General features: G+C 44.2%; 1 protein-coding gene across 1 annotated transcript in view; it reads left to right on the top strand.

Annotated features, from left to right (window-relative positions):
- ESR2 (estrogen receptor 2) overlaps positions 1 to 19,485 on the top strand; it is an 86,006-nt gene that overhangs the window by 1,950 nt on the left and 64,571 nt on the right. Inside the window, exons 2-3 of the mRNA XM_067554924.1 lie at positions 12,395 to 12,852; positions 14,665 to 14,840. Of these exons, the coding sequence (XP_067411025.1) occupies positions 12,422 to 12,852; positions 14,665 to 14,840 (607 nt within the window). The 5' untranslated portion in view covers positions 12,395 to 12,421. The remainder of the gene's footprint in view (positions 1 to 12,394; positions 12,853 to 14,664; positions 14,841 to 19,485) is intronic.

The following is a 19,485-nucleotide window of genomic DNA, read 5'->3' as shown; positions in this document are numbered from 1 at the left end:
TCAGATTAGTGGGGATTGTACAGATTGGCCATTGGAGTGATCCACTCCCATCTTCCCATCCTGACTTCTGGGAGTCAAAGATTTAGGGTTGCCCTCACCATGGGGTTGTGTCCCTGACCATCTTGGCCAGTACCAATTGATGGACCTATCCTCAGTGAATTTATCTAGTTCTTTTTTGAGTCTAGTTAACTTTTGGCCTTCATGACCTGCAACGCCAATGAGTTCAAGTTAATTGTGCATTGTATGGAAAAAGTACTTCCTCTTGTTTGTATTAAACTTGATGCCTATTAATTTTAGCAGGTGATCCCTGGCTTTTTGTATTGTGGGAAGGATAAATAACACTTCCCCCCCACCCATTCATCATTTCATAGACCTGTATCATAGATGTACAGCCCTAATCTTTGTCGTCTCCTTGTATGGAAGCCGTTCCATACCCTTGATCATCTTTGTTGCCCTTCTCCGAACCTTTTCCAGTTCCACTATATCCTTTTTGAGATGGGGAGATCAGAACTGGATACAGTATTGAAGGTGTGGCTGTACCATAATGCCACTATGTAAAACTATGTCAGTTTTTTTTTTTAAAATCCCCTTCTTGATAGTTCCTAATATTCTGTTAGCCTTTTTGACCTCTGTTGTACATTTGTCTGAAGTTTTCAGAGACTTATCTACAGTGACTCCAAGATCTTTCTTGTGTGGCAGTAGCTAAATTAGAACCCATCACTTTATATGTATAGCTAGGATTATTTTTTCCAATGTGCATTACTTTGGGTTTATCATTTTTGAATTTCATCTGCCATTTTGTAGCCAAGTCACCCAGTTTTGAGAGATCTGCTTGTAACTCTTCTCAGTCAGCTTTGGATGTAACTATCTTAAGTCATTTTGTATTTGCAAATTTTTGCCACTTCACTGTTCACTCCCTTTTCCAGATCATTAATGAATATGTTGAACAGTATAGGTCCAAATATAGATCCTTGCAGGATGCCGGTATTTACCCATCTCCATTGTAGAAACTGACCATTTATTTCTATCCTGTTCTATTCTTGACTATAGTTTCTACCAGGTTGCCCAGTACCGAGTTAGGCTTACTGGCCTGTAATTACCAGGATCACCGCAGGAATGGTTTTTAAAAATTGGCATTACATTACTACCTTCCAATCATTTGATACAGAGGCTTGTTTCAGCAATAGGTTATATACGACAGTTGGTAGTTCTACAGTTTCATATTTGAGTTTTCTCAGATCTCTTAAGTGAATGCTATCTGGTTCTGGTGACTTACTACTGTTTGTTCTAAAACCTCTTCTGTTGACATGTCAATGTGGGACAATACTTCAGACTTGTGGCCCAAAAATGATAACTCACATGTTCCTCTATGGATCATCTTTTTGGAGGATTGTTTAGCTTATCATCACTGCATGATATACCAAATTTTAATTCTGCAAAATAATACATCAAGGATTCATTGCAAGATAATTTTTTGAAGGTCTTAAGCTGTGATAGTGGAATGTACATTTACTGAATCAGGCCCTTTAAAAGCAAGGGAAAAATGACTTTTACTATAGGTGGAAGGGAGTTAAATTTGGGAGGGAGGGGAAGGTCATCTTAGTTCATGTGGCTGACTAATTCTTCATTCAAAGTGTCTGACACATCAGAATATCTCATTTTACTGTTTGGTTACAATTTGCACATTCTAGGAAAAGTATAATAATTGTTTCTGTTTCAGGCTCCAGATAATAAAGAAAACATGTATTTTCCCTCTGGTAGTTTAAAAGATAGCAAACATTTCCTATTTAAATTAGCTGCCTAGTACAAGATATTTTAAACTCTTGGTACAGGTAATTTGCAATAAGCAGCAATTTTCAGTGGCATGGAGGTGCATCTATTTTTAGTTTGTTTAGATGGGTACCCAAGTAAATAATGAAACTATTTGACCGACATTTGAATCCATTCTTTGCTTGGTCTGCAATATATTGGACAGTGACTATCCAAGATACAGAGGGTTGAAAATACAGAGCTACAGACCAGAAACCTATTTTTGTTGTGGGGACAACATTAAAAGCTTGGACACCAATGCCATCTTCTGGTTTGGAAATCAATAGTTATGAATTCTGCAGTGTCTTAGATTAATGAATGGTGAATGATACTGAGGGAACCAGATATTTTTTGTTTACTTTCTTGAAAAATGTTTCTTAAGTTGTGTAGTATTTGGCTAAATCAAATTGACCTCACTGGATAGAAACATTCCTTAGCAATCCCGCAAGGAACATATCCCAAACCCTTTTTCTGGTTGGTTTTTCTGTGTGTCTGGTACAGTCCACTACTCCATTTTAAAACCAATTTAAATTCAGACTGCCTGAAAGCTGAATCTCTAGAATTTTTTGGGTTATTTATTTTACAATGTTTTTCTGGGGAGAAAAGGTTGGTCAGGAGTTCAGGACTGCTGCTTTTATCAGGTTCTTGTCTTTCATGTAATTAGTGCTGATAAAGTGAGGAAGCCATAGTCTCTGAGGAAACTATCAAGACAGGATCACTTTGTAGCAGTTTTCATTACAACCTGTGAGTGGACCCAGTCACTGGGTCCCATGAGCTTTCAAGCCTAACAGGGTTTGGGTAGAGGATCTCTAGTCATTAGTTTCTAGCTTTGGGGCCTTATGCTACTCTCCCATGCTGAGCTCTCTCCCTCTCTCTCGTGGGATGTGGGGCTTGGCAATCCAGCTGCCCTGAACCATGGAACCCATTCTTCTGACCTCCCAAGCCATTCTTTCCCTTTGCCCCCAGCTCCTTATGCACACTCCCACAGAGTTATACCCAGGCTGTGTGCAAACTGGCTTCTACTTTAACCCCTGGGGGGACAGCACAACAAGAAAACAAGGAACACAGGTTTAGCAGTGCAATTTATCAACCATAACAACATCCCTCTTTAAAAAAAAAAAAAAAAATCCTGAAGGTTATAGGTCTTTGGAAATAACAAGTCCAGAGTTGCGACTTCCCTTAGTCTGGACTTACAGAAAGGGGGGGACCAATGTCTGTTAAAATTCCAGTCTGGGCAGAGTTTGTGCTGCAATTCCTTTTTACATATGATGATGGGTGGCAGCCCTGCCCAGTGCAGTATCTCACTCTTAAGTAGAGTCTGTGTCTCCTTGCCATGTACTTCACTGGGATGTTCCAGTACCACCCCAGTATCTCCCCCAGTGGGCCTTTGTAGAAAACCCATTGTTCCATGGGGGTGAGGCACTAGCTGGGAGGCACTCAAAATTGATGGTAGAGCTGACCAAGGTGTTAGAGCATAACAGCCCTCTGGGGATGCTGCTGGCATGAACCTACAGGTACCTAGCTCACATGACTGTAGACCTCCCTGAAGCTGAACTACATTAATGTGAAATAGGTAGAACAAACTAGGAACAGCAGCATCTATGTGGGGCAGAGTGCAACTTGCTGGTGCACTTTATTTCTTTCCTTCCCTTTTCCCTACTAGGGACCCTGCTCCTTAATGAGGTATGCCCAGCTTCAAGAAGTGCCATACCTGCAATGAGGTGATCCCAGTTGTGGATAAATGCTCTCACTTCATTCGTGGCCCTCATTGAGGGCCACATACAGCAGAAGTGTAATCTCTGCCAGTAGCTCTGGCCGAGATCCCGCAAAGATAGAGCTGTGCCACAACGTCATCTTCATGGAGGCAGCTCGCAGGCTTTCTACAACCTTCCACATCTAAGGGAAGTGGGTTGAAGAAAGGCTGCGGATCCCTCTCACAAGTCATCTAGGAAGAGAGTGGGAAGTGAGCCCACAGATAGCCCTAAGGCTTTGTATCTTTGGCGTCCCCGGCCCTGAGACCATCTCAGTTCAGCACCAATGCCTCATAATGGCAGATGGCTACTGGTACTGCTTACAGACCTGATGGGCATGGGCACCCAGTCATCGGTACCGAAGGACGAGCATAAACAGTCTAAAAAGATGCTCCCGGTACATGAGTCGATCTTGGTACTGTCTGTGACGGTTCATCCAGCACTGAAGAGACTGGTGTGGACACAATGTCTGTCCCTCCCAGCACTGGCCCCCGTGCTGGGACCTTGGTACCCGTAGAATCCTGCCAGCCCAGAGACCGTGGTGTATAGGATGCATCTGTCATAGACATCTCTGCACCAAATTTTTATTATGCACAAGGCGTATCCCCATTGCTATTCCATGTCCCTCTGCTCTCTAGCGAGGGTTCAGATAGTGAGCCAGAGCAGGTGGTGTCAAAGTACTCCTCCCAAGCGCTACATGGTGTCCACTACCAACAAGGCCTGAGAATATATCCACAGATAGCTCCAGCACCACCACAGTCTTGGTACAGCCACCCATGGGTGCCACCTATGCCATCACAATGACCCCAGTGAGACCATTGGGTGACACACCAACATCCTGCCTCCTAAGCATTGCCCAAGAACCCTCCAGACATGCCCCCCTTGACTGTAGCTTCCAGGGCCTCAGAACTGCCTCAAGATTAGAGAAACAGGACCCCAACCCACAAATAACAACCAGGCTCTGCCTCCAACTCTTGGGGCATATGGCAGCAGGTGCAGTGGTGATACCACAGGCCAGACTTCACAGGGAGTGCCTCCAACTGTGGTTCAGCTGGATTTACAAACTTAACAGGGACAGGTTGGACAAGCCCCTGCCACTATGCACCAGGATCAAAAACTCATTAGATCACTGGAAGGCCCCAGCTAATGTGTACAAAGGGATCCTCTTCTCACAGATGTCACCAGCGTGCTCCACCACCAATTCATCACTCATGGGCGGGGGGGGTGCACATTTAAACAGCCTCACGATGCAAGGCAAATGGTCACCTGTGGAGATATCGCTTCACATTAATCACCTACATGTACGAGGTCAGGAATGCTTGCCTCGATTTCCTCCCACTGATCACAGAATTGCACACAATGATCCTAACAGACAACATATCATATATGTACTATATCATTCAGCAGGGGGAGCCAGGTTGCCCTACCTATGTGCAGAAGCAATGAGGCTATGAAATTGGTGCATCTCACACAACATTACAGTGTCCGTGGTTTATCGCCAGGGCATGCAGAACTCAATAGCAATCCAATCTCAGTCATAAATTCTCACATGATCATGACTGGGACATACACCCATCAGTGCTCCATGGCCCCTTCACATGATGGGGAACACTGTCCATGAACCTGTTTGCCACTCACCTGAACAAGAAATGTTCACGTTACTGCTCCAGGATGGGAATGCCACAGCATTCTGTGGGGGATGCTCTCCTCCTCCCTGGGGACAAAGATCTTTATGCTTTCCCCCCATTTCCTGTACTGCTAAAGGTTCTGCTAAAAGTAAAAAGGGACAGAGCTCATGTCATTCTGATTGCTCCTACATGACCTACACAGTCCTGGTACCCTTACCTGACACAGGTCATGATGTGCCTGCCAATCTCCTTCCTGACAATTCTGCATCTCCTCTCACAGGAGAAAGGGCATACCGTTCATTCTAACATGGGGATTTTTCCCTTCAAAGCATGGCTCCTGCGTGGTTCCAACACCTAGAAAGATCCTGGTCAAGAGAAGTACAAGAGGTTCTATTACATGGCAGAAAGTCCTCCACATGATATACTTACCTGCAGCTATGGTCCAGGTTTTGGATTTGGTGCACGTCCCAACAAATCTCCGCAACTCCCGTGACTCTTCTACATATCCTAGACTATGTGCTGACCCTTAAAATCAAGATTATCCCAAAATTCTTAGGGTCAATCTAGCAGTTATAACAGCTTTCCGACAACCCATAGAAGGATGCTTAGTACTGTCACTTTCAACCACTAAAAGGTTCCTCAAGGATTTAATAAACCTTTTCCCTCAACCTTGACTTTCTACTGCCATGTGGGACCTAAACCTGCTACTGAGAGGGCTGACTAGGCCTCCCTTTGAACTGTGGGGCATCTGTTTGCTGATGTACCTAAAAATGAAAATTGCCTTCCTAGTAGTGATTATTTCAGCCAGGAGAATAGACGAGAGAGAGCAGCTCTGATGGTACATTCACCTCCACCCCATGCAGTATTCTTTCTGGACAAGGTTACGCTCAGGGTGCATCAAAAATTCATCCCTAAGGTAACCTCTCCATTTCATATGAATCAATCTTCTATCCTAAGCCTCATTGAGACAAGAGGGAGGCTGTACTTCATACCCTAAATGTCAGGAGAGCCCTGGACTTCTACCTTGACAGGAGAATGCCCTTCAGGAAGTCCTCTAGACTTTTTGCTCTCCACTGTGGAAAGATCGAAGGGCTCAGCAATATCAGCCCAAAGGCGCTCTAGGTGGGTCTTGAATTGCATCAGTGTTACCAAATTCGCAACATGACCCCTCCAGATTTGATTCACACACACTCCATGAGGTCAATTTTCTCATCCATCGCCTTCCTCATAAATGTCCCTATCTCAGAGATCTGTAGAGCGCCAACATGGGCATCAGTCCACACTTTTGCAGAACACTATGCGATCATTGGGGACTCTGCCTCCGATGCCATCTTCGGCTCCATAGTACTGTCATCTGTAACTGAACTGACGGCGAAGTCCCGGACCTCCAGAAGGGGTACTGCTCGGGAGTCACATACAGTGACCCTACTCATAAGGACACTACTCAAAGGAGAAATTATTCATCTTGTGCAGTAATGATGGTTCTTCGAGATGTATGTCCCCATGGGTGCTCCACAACACACACTTCTCCCCTCTACTTCGGAGTTCTTGGCTACAGCTCTGTGGTAGAGAAGGAACTGAGGAGGGTTAGCCCATGTGCACTGACTCTCCTCATGCTCTGCTACAAGGCTAGACAGTGCATGTGCAGGCTCAATGGACACTGCTACCAAAATTCTCTGATCAGCAGTGCAGGGACACAAGCACACCTCCAGTGGAGCACGCATAAGGGAACACATATTGAAGAACCATTGTTACTGTACAAGGTGAGTAACTTTTTATTCATACATCTTTCCTGGGTAGGTCTACTGTCTGGAATGTAGTACAAATGCCTGCCATAGGGCATATCTAGACTTGTGCAGTCACAGAGCTAATTTTCCATACGCAGAGTGTAGAGTTCATAATTTGACAGAGACATATCCCTACTCTATCACAGTCTTAAAATCAGTATTATTTTAGTTTATGGCTTCCCAAAGTATTTGAGTTAGTGACCCCCCTGCTTCCAGACTAAGAAATGATTTGCTGCCCCATTCCCCCAAGACCTCTAATCCTGGCTGTGAGCAGACAAAATTGTATAATTGTAATTTAACAGAAATGACTAATTATGACATTTCAAATAAATGAAATTTAATTCAAAAGAAAATACAACTTTTAAAATAGATTCATCCATTATATTGAATGGGAAGTGCATCTTTTTGATCAAAGATAAAGGAGGAATTGGTGAAAACAGTCTTAAGTCATTGCTGAGTGACAGGTGATGGAAAGAAAAAAGTATTATAACCATTGAGGAGAAATGTGCCTAGCAGAGAGAGGAGGATGAAAATGGGTTTGGAGGTTCATTGCTTCTGCAGCTAAAGCTGGGTACTTCCCTCTTTCAAAGACAGCTAAAATCTGCTAAATTTGTGGATAGGGAAAGTCAGGTCAGGCTCTTGTCATAGTATATGTCTGCTAGTTTCTCTCACAGAGGCTCAAACTAACATCTTGGGTGATGTGGCTGGTGATCAATCTCTTTGCCTGTGTGGGTCAGCAAAAAACAATTTTACGTCTGAGTCTGAAGTTCCCTGAAGTGATGAATTAGGAGTATCTGGTTCTCGTTTGTCTTTCCAGTTTCTTTAATGTAATCTGAAACAACTCTCCCCCTGAAGCCTGAACCTGAATGTCTACACTGCAGTTTTAGAGCCCCACAGACTGAGTGCCACAAGCCCAAATCAGCTGACACTGTCCAGCCATGGGTGTTTTATTGCAGCGTAGACATAAACCTGTTAGGTTAATTGCTCAAACTCTGTGACACGTAATATGAACTGTTGAAGGCTGTGGCAAGGAAATATTGCTAATCCTTCTAGAAACCTGCACTTCTGCTCTTAATTCAGAGTCAAGTTAACACTTGTGAGTCACCTCACTTCAATGTAAAACAAGTTACTTGTGAAGGGAACCCATATCATCTCAGAGCAATGCAAAAAACTGAGTCCAACATGCTGAACAGCCTTTAACAAAGGAAGCTCACTATTTGAACAGCTTCCTGATACAGATTTTGAGATATTTTCTTAGCATAAAGCCCGTGACAGTGCATTAAATCGTGGACCTATAGGTCATTAGGTGATGTGTGACAAGGCAGCAGTTCTTACCTGTCATGGCCTTGGTACTATCCATGCAGATTGCAATACAATGTTCCTGCTGGGGGTTGTAACCCACAATTTTAGAAACCCAGATCTAGTGAGTCCCAGTTTCAGGGTTAAGTGCACCTTTGACTGTCCCTCCACGCACCTGGCACCCACTTAATGATTTCAGGCTTCTTCGGTGTCAGCTTTCTTGGGTGGAGAGCTGTGTTTCTTTCTCTCCAGACTGGGAATTTAGGCTTGCAGTCCCTCTGCCCCTCACTATGATTTCCCCAACAGGGCTGACTGGGATCCAATACCTATGGTTAATCATTTCTCCCCAGGACCTACAATAGTGTAGACCAGTTACCAACCAGCTTTCACCCAGCAAAATACATTTATGCATTATAGAGAAAGTGTTTTGGTGGGTCTTTTTTTTTTTTTTTTTTTTTTTTTTTAATTCCTATATGCATGCTAAAAGCTTACCAGAGGTCACCCAATCAGTCTTATTGTCCCCTAATAAGCCAAAGTTTTTCCAACCCTTCCATAAGAGTTGCCCTTGCCCTGCCCCTCTTTGAACTCAGCCTTTTAAGACCAAAAGCCCTTTTTTTGTTGGTCTCTGAAAACCCAGTTTGAAGCAGTATATGCAAACCTGTCCAGAAGGTGATACCTGTTTGGAGCCATTTATAGCCTGAGTGATTTGGCTTAATTACCCCTGCGATGGGGTCCCTGGAGTGCATGCTGGAGTGTGGGATCCATCAACCCTCCCCTTCCCTACCAACGTGGGTTGCCTCTCACCCTGTGATGCTGTTAAGCCACAAACCTTTGGCAGGTATTGCACTTACACAGCCATCCACTGGCAGGGATGCACCCAACTGAGTTACATGGATGATCTCCCAGACACTCATGACCCATCAACAGGGAGGCTCCAGCAAATCCCCCCCGCTCCCAAGCACTTTACTCTCTTGCATTGGTCAGAAGTCTGGCCAGTGTAAGTTCATTATCCAGTTCGCCCCTGCCTTGATATGGAGAGGAGACACATGAGCCTTTGTAAACTGAGCTGAGCTTTCCTAAGAACTTCAACCAAAACACGCTATTTTAGGAAAAATATAAAACCAATTTATTACAGAAAGATTTTAATTATAAGTAGCAAGCATAGTGATCAAAGTTGGTTACTTAAGAAAAACAGGGTTACTTACCAGTAACTGTTCTTCGAGATGTGTTGCTCATATCCATTCCAATATAGGTGAGTGCATGGGGGTGTGCACTCACCTATATTGGAATGGATATGAGCAATCACTCGAAGTAGAACAACAAATTTGCAATTTGAATTCTACAAACTAAACAGGATTTGAATCAAACATTTTCTCATCCTGACAGATGCTACAAGCAAGTTACAGATCCTCAATACACAGGCTGGGACTCTTTTCCAGCCTTGGACCCAGTCCTCCAGACCAGTGGTTCTCACCCAAGGATACGCAGAGGTCTTCCAGGGGATACATCAACTCATCTAAATCATGGGTGTTGGGTATAATAGGGCACCCTGCAACTAGATGCACAGGCTGTGGTGGCCCTGCCTCTTCCCAGCCCTCATGGATGGTGAGGAATGGAGGTTGGAGGGCCAGACTGCAGTGGGGCTCAGAACTCTGGCCAGCCAGCCAGGACACGGGGCTCCTCTGGACTGCTCTGGGCACTGGTGGGCCAAGTGGAGCTGCTTTCAGTGCAGGGTGGGAAATATGGAGATGAGGGGTGCGAAAGGGCAGTGCGGGGGGGGGGGGGGGGGGGCAGAAGGGCTGGAGTGACGAGTGAGGCGGGGGTCTCGGGTGGAAGGGGCAGGGCGGGGAGCTAGCCTCCCCAGAGGGGGGGTGCACTAGGGAAGTCAGTACAAACAAACAAATTCTATACAGACTGACTCGTTTATACTGTTTTGTATACACTATACACTGAAATGTAAATACAATATTTATATTCCAACTGGTTTATTTTATAATTATATGGTAAAAATGAGAAAGCAAGCAATTTTTCAGTAATAGTATGCTGTGACATTTTTTGTAATCAAGTAATTTTTAAGTGAGGTGAAACTTGGGATATGCAAGACAAATCAGACTCCCAAAAGGGCTACAGTAGTCTGAAAAGGTTGAGAACCACTGCTCCAGATGTTTTTCCAGGTGTTGAATTGCGGGGAGAGAGGCCAAGTGATGATGTCACTTCCCCTCTTTTATATGTTTTTCCAGCTTGCTGGAAAGATCATTGTATCACGTGGGGATCAGGCAATCCCCATTGGTCAAGCAATCCCCATTGTATACATTCTCTAGGATAGTGGATTCCTTCCTTGATAGGTATTGATGAGCCATTAAACTGCTGTTTGGCTATTCCTTTGTTGTACCTGAAAGGCTGGTTGTGAATGTTCCCAACTGCACAATATATTTCAGTGACATATACAACAATACTTTGTAACCTTACATATAAAGATAGCACAAACAATCCAACTGGATATCAATGTTCAACAGATTAAGACTTTTAAAATGATATCTCAACAAGACATGCTTTGTACAAAGTGGGGTGAGGGAAGTCTGTTCTGCCCCTCCCCAGGTCATGTGCTCTTTTCAGCTGGTGGTAAGGGGGAAGGGGAGCCGGTCCTGCCGTCTGCTCTGGGCCCCGACCCAGGGACCCTGCGAGGAGTAGCCTCAAACTGCTTAGTCCATGAGAGCGACTATCTTCCCTGGGTTGCCTGTCCTTGTCTCCACTGCTTGCAGTCCACTTCCTGGAACCGGGGTGAGGGTTTTTTCCACCTTCCTCATCTTGGGTGTCTCTGTCCCTCTGATCCTCCCCTGTTTGGGTGAGGTCACCCCACCTCAACTCCTTTGCTCAGTTGTCTGAGCAGCCAGGTCCTCTTTCAGGCCCCTGTGCCTATGACCCTTAGCCCTGCCCTGATAGACTTCTCCCTAATTCCCATACCTTTGGTGTTGTGGCAGCAAAAGCTGTAAATTCTGTCGCTGCGCTCCTCCTCTCAACTCCCTTTCAGCTGCCCTTATCTGCCTGACAGGGAGGCTTTTAACTGCTGGGGCAAGCTCCTTAATTGGCCGCAGATGGCCTAATTGGCCTGGAGTGACCCCAGCTGAATCACCCAAGGAACAAGGATTTGTTGATCCTGAGCCTAATATATATATACCCTCCAATACATCAGGTCTGGCCCTGTCACAAAAGCATAATATCATAATCATGTGACAGTGGTGAATGTGAGGGCTCCAGGGTGCTACTCTGAGGTATAGAGTGCCACAACCCCTAGTATCTTTAATACTTGGAGGATCTGTGGTAACACTTCTCCCCCCACCCGTGGAGTTGCATACAATCCTTGGCCCACAATGATATATAAACCATTAATAAACTTAATAAAATATGGTCCCCAAAGATACAGCATTCACTTGCAATATCTGTCACATAACATTTTAATATCTTAGATTGTTAGACATGAGATTATTTCTTAGATATTTAAGATCTTAAGTGTAGGTAAAAGTTGGGATGAAGTTCAGGTCTGAAATCATGTTTTGCATGCCACTACAAGTTCATTCCTCCAGGTCAGGGAAAGATCTTTAGGAGGACAATTTACTTGTTTTTACTGGACTAAATTGAACGAGGGCTGAATTTGGTCAACATGTGTCTTATTGAGGGTAAATGGAGGGTTTCAGTTTCCATTTCTATTGCACATCTAGGTTACAGAGAAAAGTGTATTGGGAGAATGGAGGGGAGAAATTGAAGGCAGCCTGGCATTCACAGATAACTATAAAAGCTCACAGACTTGCAAGATTTTTTTTTAATTTGAGGCATTTAAATGTTCAAGTAGATTTTCTGAGATCGAAGTTCTGAGTAGCGTGCTTCAAAAACATGTGTGAGGACTTACGCACATAATTTAGACATGTTTTAGAAAGCATATTTATTTGAAGCTTAAATGCAATCTGTGTGAATTATTTTTCATTGTTGTTTTTAATTTTTACTGCATCCTTACCACTATATGAAAAGACTCAAGACAGGCAGTTTTATTATCTGTATTCTCTTTAGTTTAGAAAATTAAGCAACTTTTAATATTTTTATTTTTCTACTTTAAATATTTTAGGATGAATATTTGAACAACAATTTGAAAATGTCCCTCTGTGCGTCTTCTCACAAGGAGTTTTCTCAATTACTACCAATTCAGGATATTGGACGTAGTAAAACAGAAATTAAAAGCTCACCTTCTGGCATCAGCTCTCCTGTTTATAGCTGCAGTCAGTCTGCTCTGACAATGGAACAGAGTCCAATTTATATTCCTTCATCTTATGTGGAAAGTAGACACGAATATTCTGCAATGGCATTCTACAGTCCTGCTATGATGAACTGCAACATTCCTAACAATTTCAGTGATTCAGAAAGTGCATCTGTAAGACAGACATCAAGCCCAAATGTTTTATGGTCTGCTCCTGGCCATATTTCTCCTTTGACATTACACTGCCAGTCATCACTTTTATATGCAGAGCAACCAAAGAGTTCGTGGTGTGAAACAAGACCAGTGGAACATGCACTGCCTATGAACAGGTAAATATTTAATTATTTAAACTTTTTTTTTTGCAAGTTATTACTTGGCATTTTATTCAGTCATTTTAAGATGGTATTGTTTTTACATATTTTTGCACACTGGTCCATGAGAAAATGAACTCCATAATCACTATTGTGTGTTATATATAATTTCAGAAGTTTATTACTTTTTAAGAGGGCTCTGTCTGGAAATATTATTTATAGCTGCTGGGGTGGGTTACTTTACTTGATGTATGTCTTAAAATCTAGAATTACTCATTACTGTAAGCACCATAAAGCCAGAGTTGTGTAAAAACTATCTCAAAGAAAGACTTCCATGCTGCGGCATACTTTAGAAATTATCTTTGGGTTTTAATATTGATGCAATAGGTCAAACTATGTCCAAGACTACCATATTATTGTATAGCTTTCTGACAGCATTTCTGTTGCTATTCATTAACGGGACTGATTCACTCCACAAGATCATGTTTAAAAGCTTCTTTGGAGACTATAGTCAGCCATAAACCAGTACAGATAGTTGAAATTTGCACAACAGATTCTTTGGTCAAAATTTTCAGCTTTGAGCAATTAGGTGTGTTGTAAAAATACATCCACACTTTTTACACGTACTCCACACTTGCATAAATAAGTGGGTGTCTACACAAGCAGAGCATGCAATTACCTAGTGCACAAAATCGGTTTACAAATGTGGGTGTTGCAAACACAGTTGTTCCTTCAGCAACTCAATGTTCAGTCACCAGGTTCTTTACTTACTTCTTACAGGCATTACTGCTTGTATTCAGTATCGTGGAATCCAGATTTGATCTATTGGTGTTAAATATCAGGAAAAAAATTAGCCCATTTCTCCTCTTACCTACATTCTTCCCTCCACCCCTATTTCAGGTCTTGTATCTGTGTAAAGGCCACAAATAGCCTGCAGAGGGTCAAGCGACAATTCTAGAATTTCAAATTCAGTTCTATCAGTTATTTGAGGTACAGCCAGCTGGAATGAATGAATGAAGATCCTCATTAGGGAATCAATACATCTGAGGCAAGGTGTATAGCATAGCTTGCTCCTCTTTTGTTGTCACTAAAACGATTTATCTGCTTGACTGAAACCAAGACCAGTTTCTCATGAGCAATTAAAAAAATAGCCAACTCCCAACCTCCCACCCCCAAATAACTGCATGGTTAAAATCCTGTCCCTTGATGTTAGTACTTACAGACAATCCAGAAATGGGTTCTTTTGGTGAACCTCAGGACGCCTTTATGCTGCTTATGAGACACCTTTTTTGGAATAATGAAGGAGGGGAAGCTTCCTGAACTTAAGATGGACTCAAAATAGAAATTTACCAGGAAACTGCTCCAGTTAGAATTATCCATTGACAGTGGCTACCAGTATGCAGCAGACTTAAAATCTATTTGCTATTCTATTTAGTTTTTATACTGCATCAGTCATAGTGGTATCTGAGAGCTCATCATTTCCCATGGCAAGTTTCCTAAATATAACATCCAATCATTTGCTGCTCAATTACCATTCACTAGGTCCTGTGTATTTAAATTTCTGTGAGTTTGTATGATTATCATCTCAGCAGTACAATCTATTTACCCAGGTGCTCCAAATCTTTCCAGATAATCTGTATCAACAACATTAGAGTTAAGGGATGTTTTGTTGTCAGACAAACACTTAGCACAGAGTGTTTCAGATTGCAACATGCTCAGTAGTAATGAGGCTTTAAAAAGGCTGAAGTGAATACAATGAAAAATGAGACTTTGAAATATATCCTGATTAATTTTTATTCTTTTATAACTGATTGTTTACTTTTTCTTTAGAGAAACATTAAAAAGAAAATCTAATGGCAGTGATTGTACAAGTCCTGTTGTGAATAGTCCTAGTTCAAAAAGAGATGCACATTTCTGTGCAGTCTGCAGTGATTATGCTTCAGGATATCACTATGGTGTTTGGTCTTGTGAAGGATGTAAAGCATTCTTTAAAAGAAGCATCCAAGGTAGGAAAAAACGTTTTTTGGAAGCCTTTGCTTAAAAAAGTGGTGTCTTGTATGATCATGTACATAAATAGTCATTAGTGTGTGGTAGGATAACATGATTTGAATACTCTATCTTATGGTCTTTTGTTTGTCAGAGTTGGGAAGGGAAGAGACACTTGATCTCTTTAGGGCTGGATGCAGAATATGTTGCCATTTAAAATCCTGGAGCAGACATATCAGAGGAATGGCACTGCAAATTCTTACAGATTACTTTGCCTTCAGGAATGCAAAGTATGTGTAATAATTGTGGCTGATAAAAGTAGAGATAGTGGGAGTGGGGTGGGAGGATATAAAATAACTAAAAGTTTCGCTGATATAAATAATTAAACTCTGAAGACCCTCACTCATACTATTTAAAATCCAAAAGTTATTTTCATGGAGTCATTTTGTAACTCTTCTTAACTAGGATCAAGATAAAACCTCACCTTCCAATCTTTGAAAGTCTTACTGCAAAACAAAGTTTAGTTCTCAAATACTGGAACTCAATGCAAACCCAGTGGGGGCTGTTGGTATATAATGTAGTCTTTCTTTGGCTACTGTTACAATCTGTGGGATGGAAGAGTGGCTTCTGCATCCTTTGCTGGGGGCTTTGGCCCACTGGATACCAATCAATTCAGCTTCAATAACTTCTCCCTTGGTCTGCTCCCAGTCTTCTTTATGCTCTCTTAATTAGATCTAGGCCAGACTCTCTGTAATATCTGAGGTATGTCAAGGCAGGCCCCTGTAGTTTCTCTGCTCATACCTCTTTTCCCCTTTTGCAGTGGTATTTAGTGATGTGGTGGTATTTGCATGAATCCTGTGCAACAGGGTAAATTTCACCCATTGAATAGCATTTTGTACAAAAGTGGTTTCCCTTTTCAAGGTAGCATTTGTACTGTGCATGCAATGTAACAATGACTGTCAAGTTTACATGCAATGTAAAATCAGTAAAATCAAACCTAAAATAATAATTGAGACTCTTGTGTACATATTCAGCAAATTGGTCTTGTAGTGTTATATGCAGGAAAAATGTTAACCTGATTATATGTTTTGCTCACCTACACTTTTACATTGAACAGTATACTTGTTTTAGTCCATTGAACATCTTAATGCACCGAGGCAGATAACATTTGGTCTTAATCCAGAGATTTTATAAATAAAAGAAATGGCCTTCATTGCACAAAACATTGTACACTCTGCATCCAAGCTAGTTCAGGTTGTTGCTTAACTCCCTCACCCAAAATCCTGAAGTTTCCTTTAGGTTACCTAGCTGGCTTTGTGGTAGTTGTATTAAATAAAAACCAAGCTATCCCTTTGACAATCACCATAACATTTTGCAATAGCCAATGTGAATTAAATTATCCGTATTTCTTATTTTTTTTTCACTTTTAAATGCCTGTACCTGCTGCATAAAATACTGTGGGATTTACAGTTATTTTCTGAAGTACAGATACACATTGATTTATTATAGGAACACTAAACTTGATGTAAAAGCACTGCACTTAAATCATAAAGGTTCTCATGAAAAAATAGTAATTTTAATTTTGGAGTAGTTGTCAAGTTTTTACAAAGCGAATAGTGAAAACATAATTTTACTAGACACAGAGTAAAGAAGAAGGTTTTGTTACTTATCTGGATCCCAAAGCTTACCTGAAGAAAAATTCTTATTGAGGTCCCTGGGATCTGAACACAGCAAGTTCCCTTCTAGATTTTAGGGACATCAGCAGTTGGGGAGTCCCAGGCAACATGGCTTGATTGGAATTGTGCTGCACAGAAGCCAGAGGTGGCAGGCAGAGGATGCCAGAGGCTGAGCAAGGCAAAGGCTCAGGGATTCCAGTGGATCCTCCCCAGTATTTAAAGGTTCTGGGGGCAAAATTTTCACTTGTTACCATGGCAGTTGGTACAAAGTATAAACCCCTCTTCCATGAGGGAAAATCATAGGGAAAACTCTGATCACTTCGCTGAGGGTATGTCTACACTATGGAGACTATATGCACATAGCTATGCTGGCATTGCTGCCTAGTATAGATGCAGCCTACACAACAGGAGTTTTTCTGTTGATGTAGGAACACCATCTCCTCGAACAATGTTAGCTTTGCCAACAGAAGCTCTCTTCTGTTCACATAGCTGCATCTACACTGGACGTTTTGTAGGCATAACTATGACAGTCAGGGGTGTAGTTTCTTCACACCCCTTACTGATGTAGATATGCTGATATAATTGTTCATTATAGACCAAGTCTGAGATTTCCTTCCCCGTGATCAACGGAGGCTGACTAACACTACAAGACCAATTTGAGAAATCCTTTAATTCTTCTTCGAGTGATTGCTCATGTCCATTCCGCTATAGTTGAGTGCATGCCTCTGTGCACGGTTCGCAGAACTTTTTTCCCCTTAGCAGATCCCGTAGGACTGGCTCTGGTGCCCACTGGAGTCCCGTGCACGTGCCGCAGTATATGAGGCACTGCCAGCCCTACGCCCCCTCAGTTCCTTCTTTCCACCCGTGACGGTTGCTGGAACTAGCCTTGCTCTCAGCAAGGACTATTCCCCTTCTTTGAATTGTTTGTTATTCTAAGTAGTTTAGTTAGTTTTAAATAGTTGTTAAGTGAGTGTTAAATGTAGTTAGATAAGCAAGTCCCCACGGGGACTTAGAGTGGCAGGGCTATGCCCCGGTTGCCGGGATTCAAACCGTGTGCCTCCTGCGGGAAGGCCTTCCCACTCAGCGACCCCTACGATCAGTGCCTTAAGTGCTTGGGTGAAGCGCACAGGAACGATAAATGCAAGATCTGCAGGGCTTTTAAACCGAGGACTCAGAAGGACCGAGAGATACGGTTAAAAGCCCTACTCATGGAGGTGGTGCGCCGCCCAGCATCCGAGCCGGCCCGCTCCACCTTAGCACCAAGTGTGACCTCGGTGCAGAGTGCACCACCGGGACCGGTCTCGACTCGGCACCGAGCAACATCACTGGTGCTGAAGAGGAAGCAGCAGCGCATGGAGTGTGGACACTCCCCTGTGCTGTCAGTACGGGAAGGATCGAGTGTGGAGATGCACTGAACCTGGCCCATCGTCTTCTCCAGTGCCTGCATCTCCGTGCAGGGAGCCTCCCCCAACTCCTGGGAGTGGGAGAGTGCCCCTGCCGATGCCGTCGACACTGGAGGCTTTTCAGGCAGCAAGAGCCTTATTGGTCTTGCTTACGCCACCTCCGCCACCCCCCTCTACCAAGGGAGAAGGGGCCGGTGTCCTGGGGCAAACCCGCGTTGGGTCCCCCCTGAAGGGCGGTGGAGATCCCCAGTACAGGGAGGAAGAACTCCCACCGGATGGCCACCAGTGGTAGAGCGAGGATGCTCCCGCATCAGTCACACCAGGTTGGCGTCATCGAGCCGGACTGCATCGACTCAGGGCGAGGAGTCTTCCTCTCGGTGCCGAGGTCAGTCCACGGCACCGGAGGCAGAGCATGCCAAAAGGCGGCACTGGTTGAGGTCTGCCAGGCGGCGCTCAGACAGCTCCCGCTCCAGATCCACGGCACCGAGGAGTTCACCTGCACCAAGGCGGCACAGAACCCGGTCGCCATTGGAGGATCTGGCACCGTGCAGTCCCTGATGTGGAACCCGGTTGCTGGAGTACTTCTCGGCACCGCGGAGTTTGGAGCGGCGCTGGTTTCGATCACCGAAGGGCAAGCAGTACTGGAAGTCATCAGTACCAAGACGACACTCTGGTACCTTGAGCTCTTCGGAGCGCACCTCTGCTCACCGGCACCGCTCGCAGCAACGGAGGTGGTCTTCGTCGTCCTTCAGGTCGGAGATGTTGAGAGGGCAATCCCTGGTACGGAAGGGTGCCTGGGATCAATGATGTGGATGGCACTGCCGGTCCATTGGCTCGGGGTCTCCCGGGGGGACAGTCACCGGGAGAGCCGACACCCCCACAAAGCATCACAGCCTGTGGCGCAGTCAGCCCTGGGTTGGCCTCAGGGTCAATGGCCGCAACAATGGCTTTATTGGGCCCCATGGGGTATCCAGATGGGGCCGGGGCCCCAATCCATCCTGTCATCGGGGGTGCAGTCCGTGCCTCCAGCACAGGAGAAGGCCCATAGACACCACTCCTCGGACGAGGAGTCGGACCCCATGGAGGGACCTTCTATGGGTGCAACCCTTCGTCAGGAGGGGGAGCACCTGCAGGATGCGCCTCGGCAGTCCTCTTCCTCCTCACCGGATGAGGCAGTCTCCTGGGACCACATGGTGCCACAGGAGGATTTCAGGGCGCACCAGGAGCTGCTCAAGAGGGTGGCTTCTAACTTGGGGCTGTAGGTGAAGGAGTTAGAAGAGGCCAATGATAGTCTCTTCAGTGTGCTGGCGGCGGCTGTCCCAGCGAGAGTGGCCCTACCAGTCCACAAAAGGGTCCTCAAAATTGTAAAGGCCTTGTGGCAAACCCCTTTCTCGGTCGCTCCTACATCAAAGGTGGCCGAGAAAAAGTATTAGGTCCCAGCTGAAGGGTTCAAGTATCTGTTCACTCACCCGGCTCCGGGAACCCTGGTGGTAGACCCTGGTGGCAGCCAACCAGCGGAACAGGCAAGGTCAGCCAGGTTCCACTCCCAAAAACAAAGACAACAAAAAAAGCTGGATTTGTTTGGG

This window comes from Emydura macquarii, unplaced genomic scaffold (assembly GCF_026122565.2).
Source record: "Emydura macquarii macquarii isolate MOO-44397 ecotype Brisbane River unplaced genomic scaffold, CSIRO-AGI_Emac_v2 contig_1551, whole genome shotgun sequence".
Taxonomy (NCBI): Eukaryota; Metazoa; Chordata; order Testudines; family Chelidae; genus Emydura; species Emydura macquarii.
The sequence above is the reverse complement of the archived record's forward strand: the minus strand, read 5'-3'. Positions and strand labels throughout refer to the sequence as shown.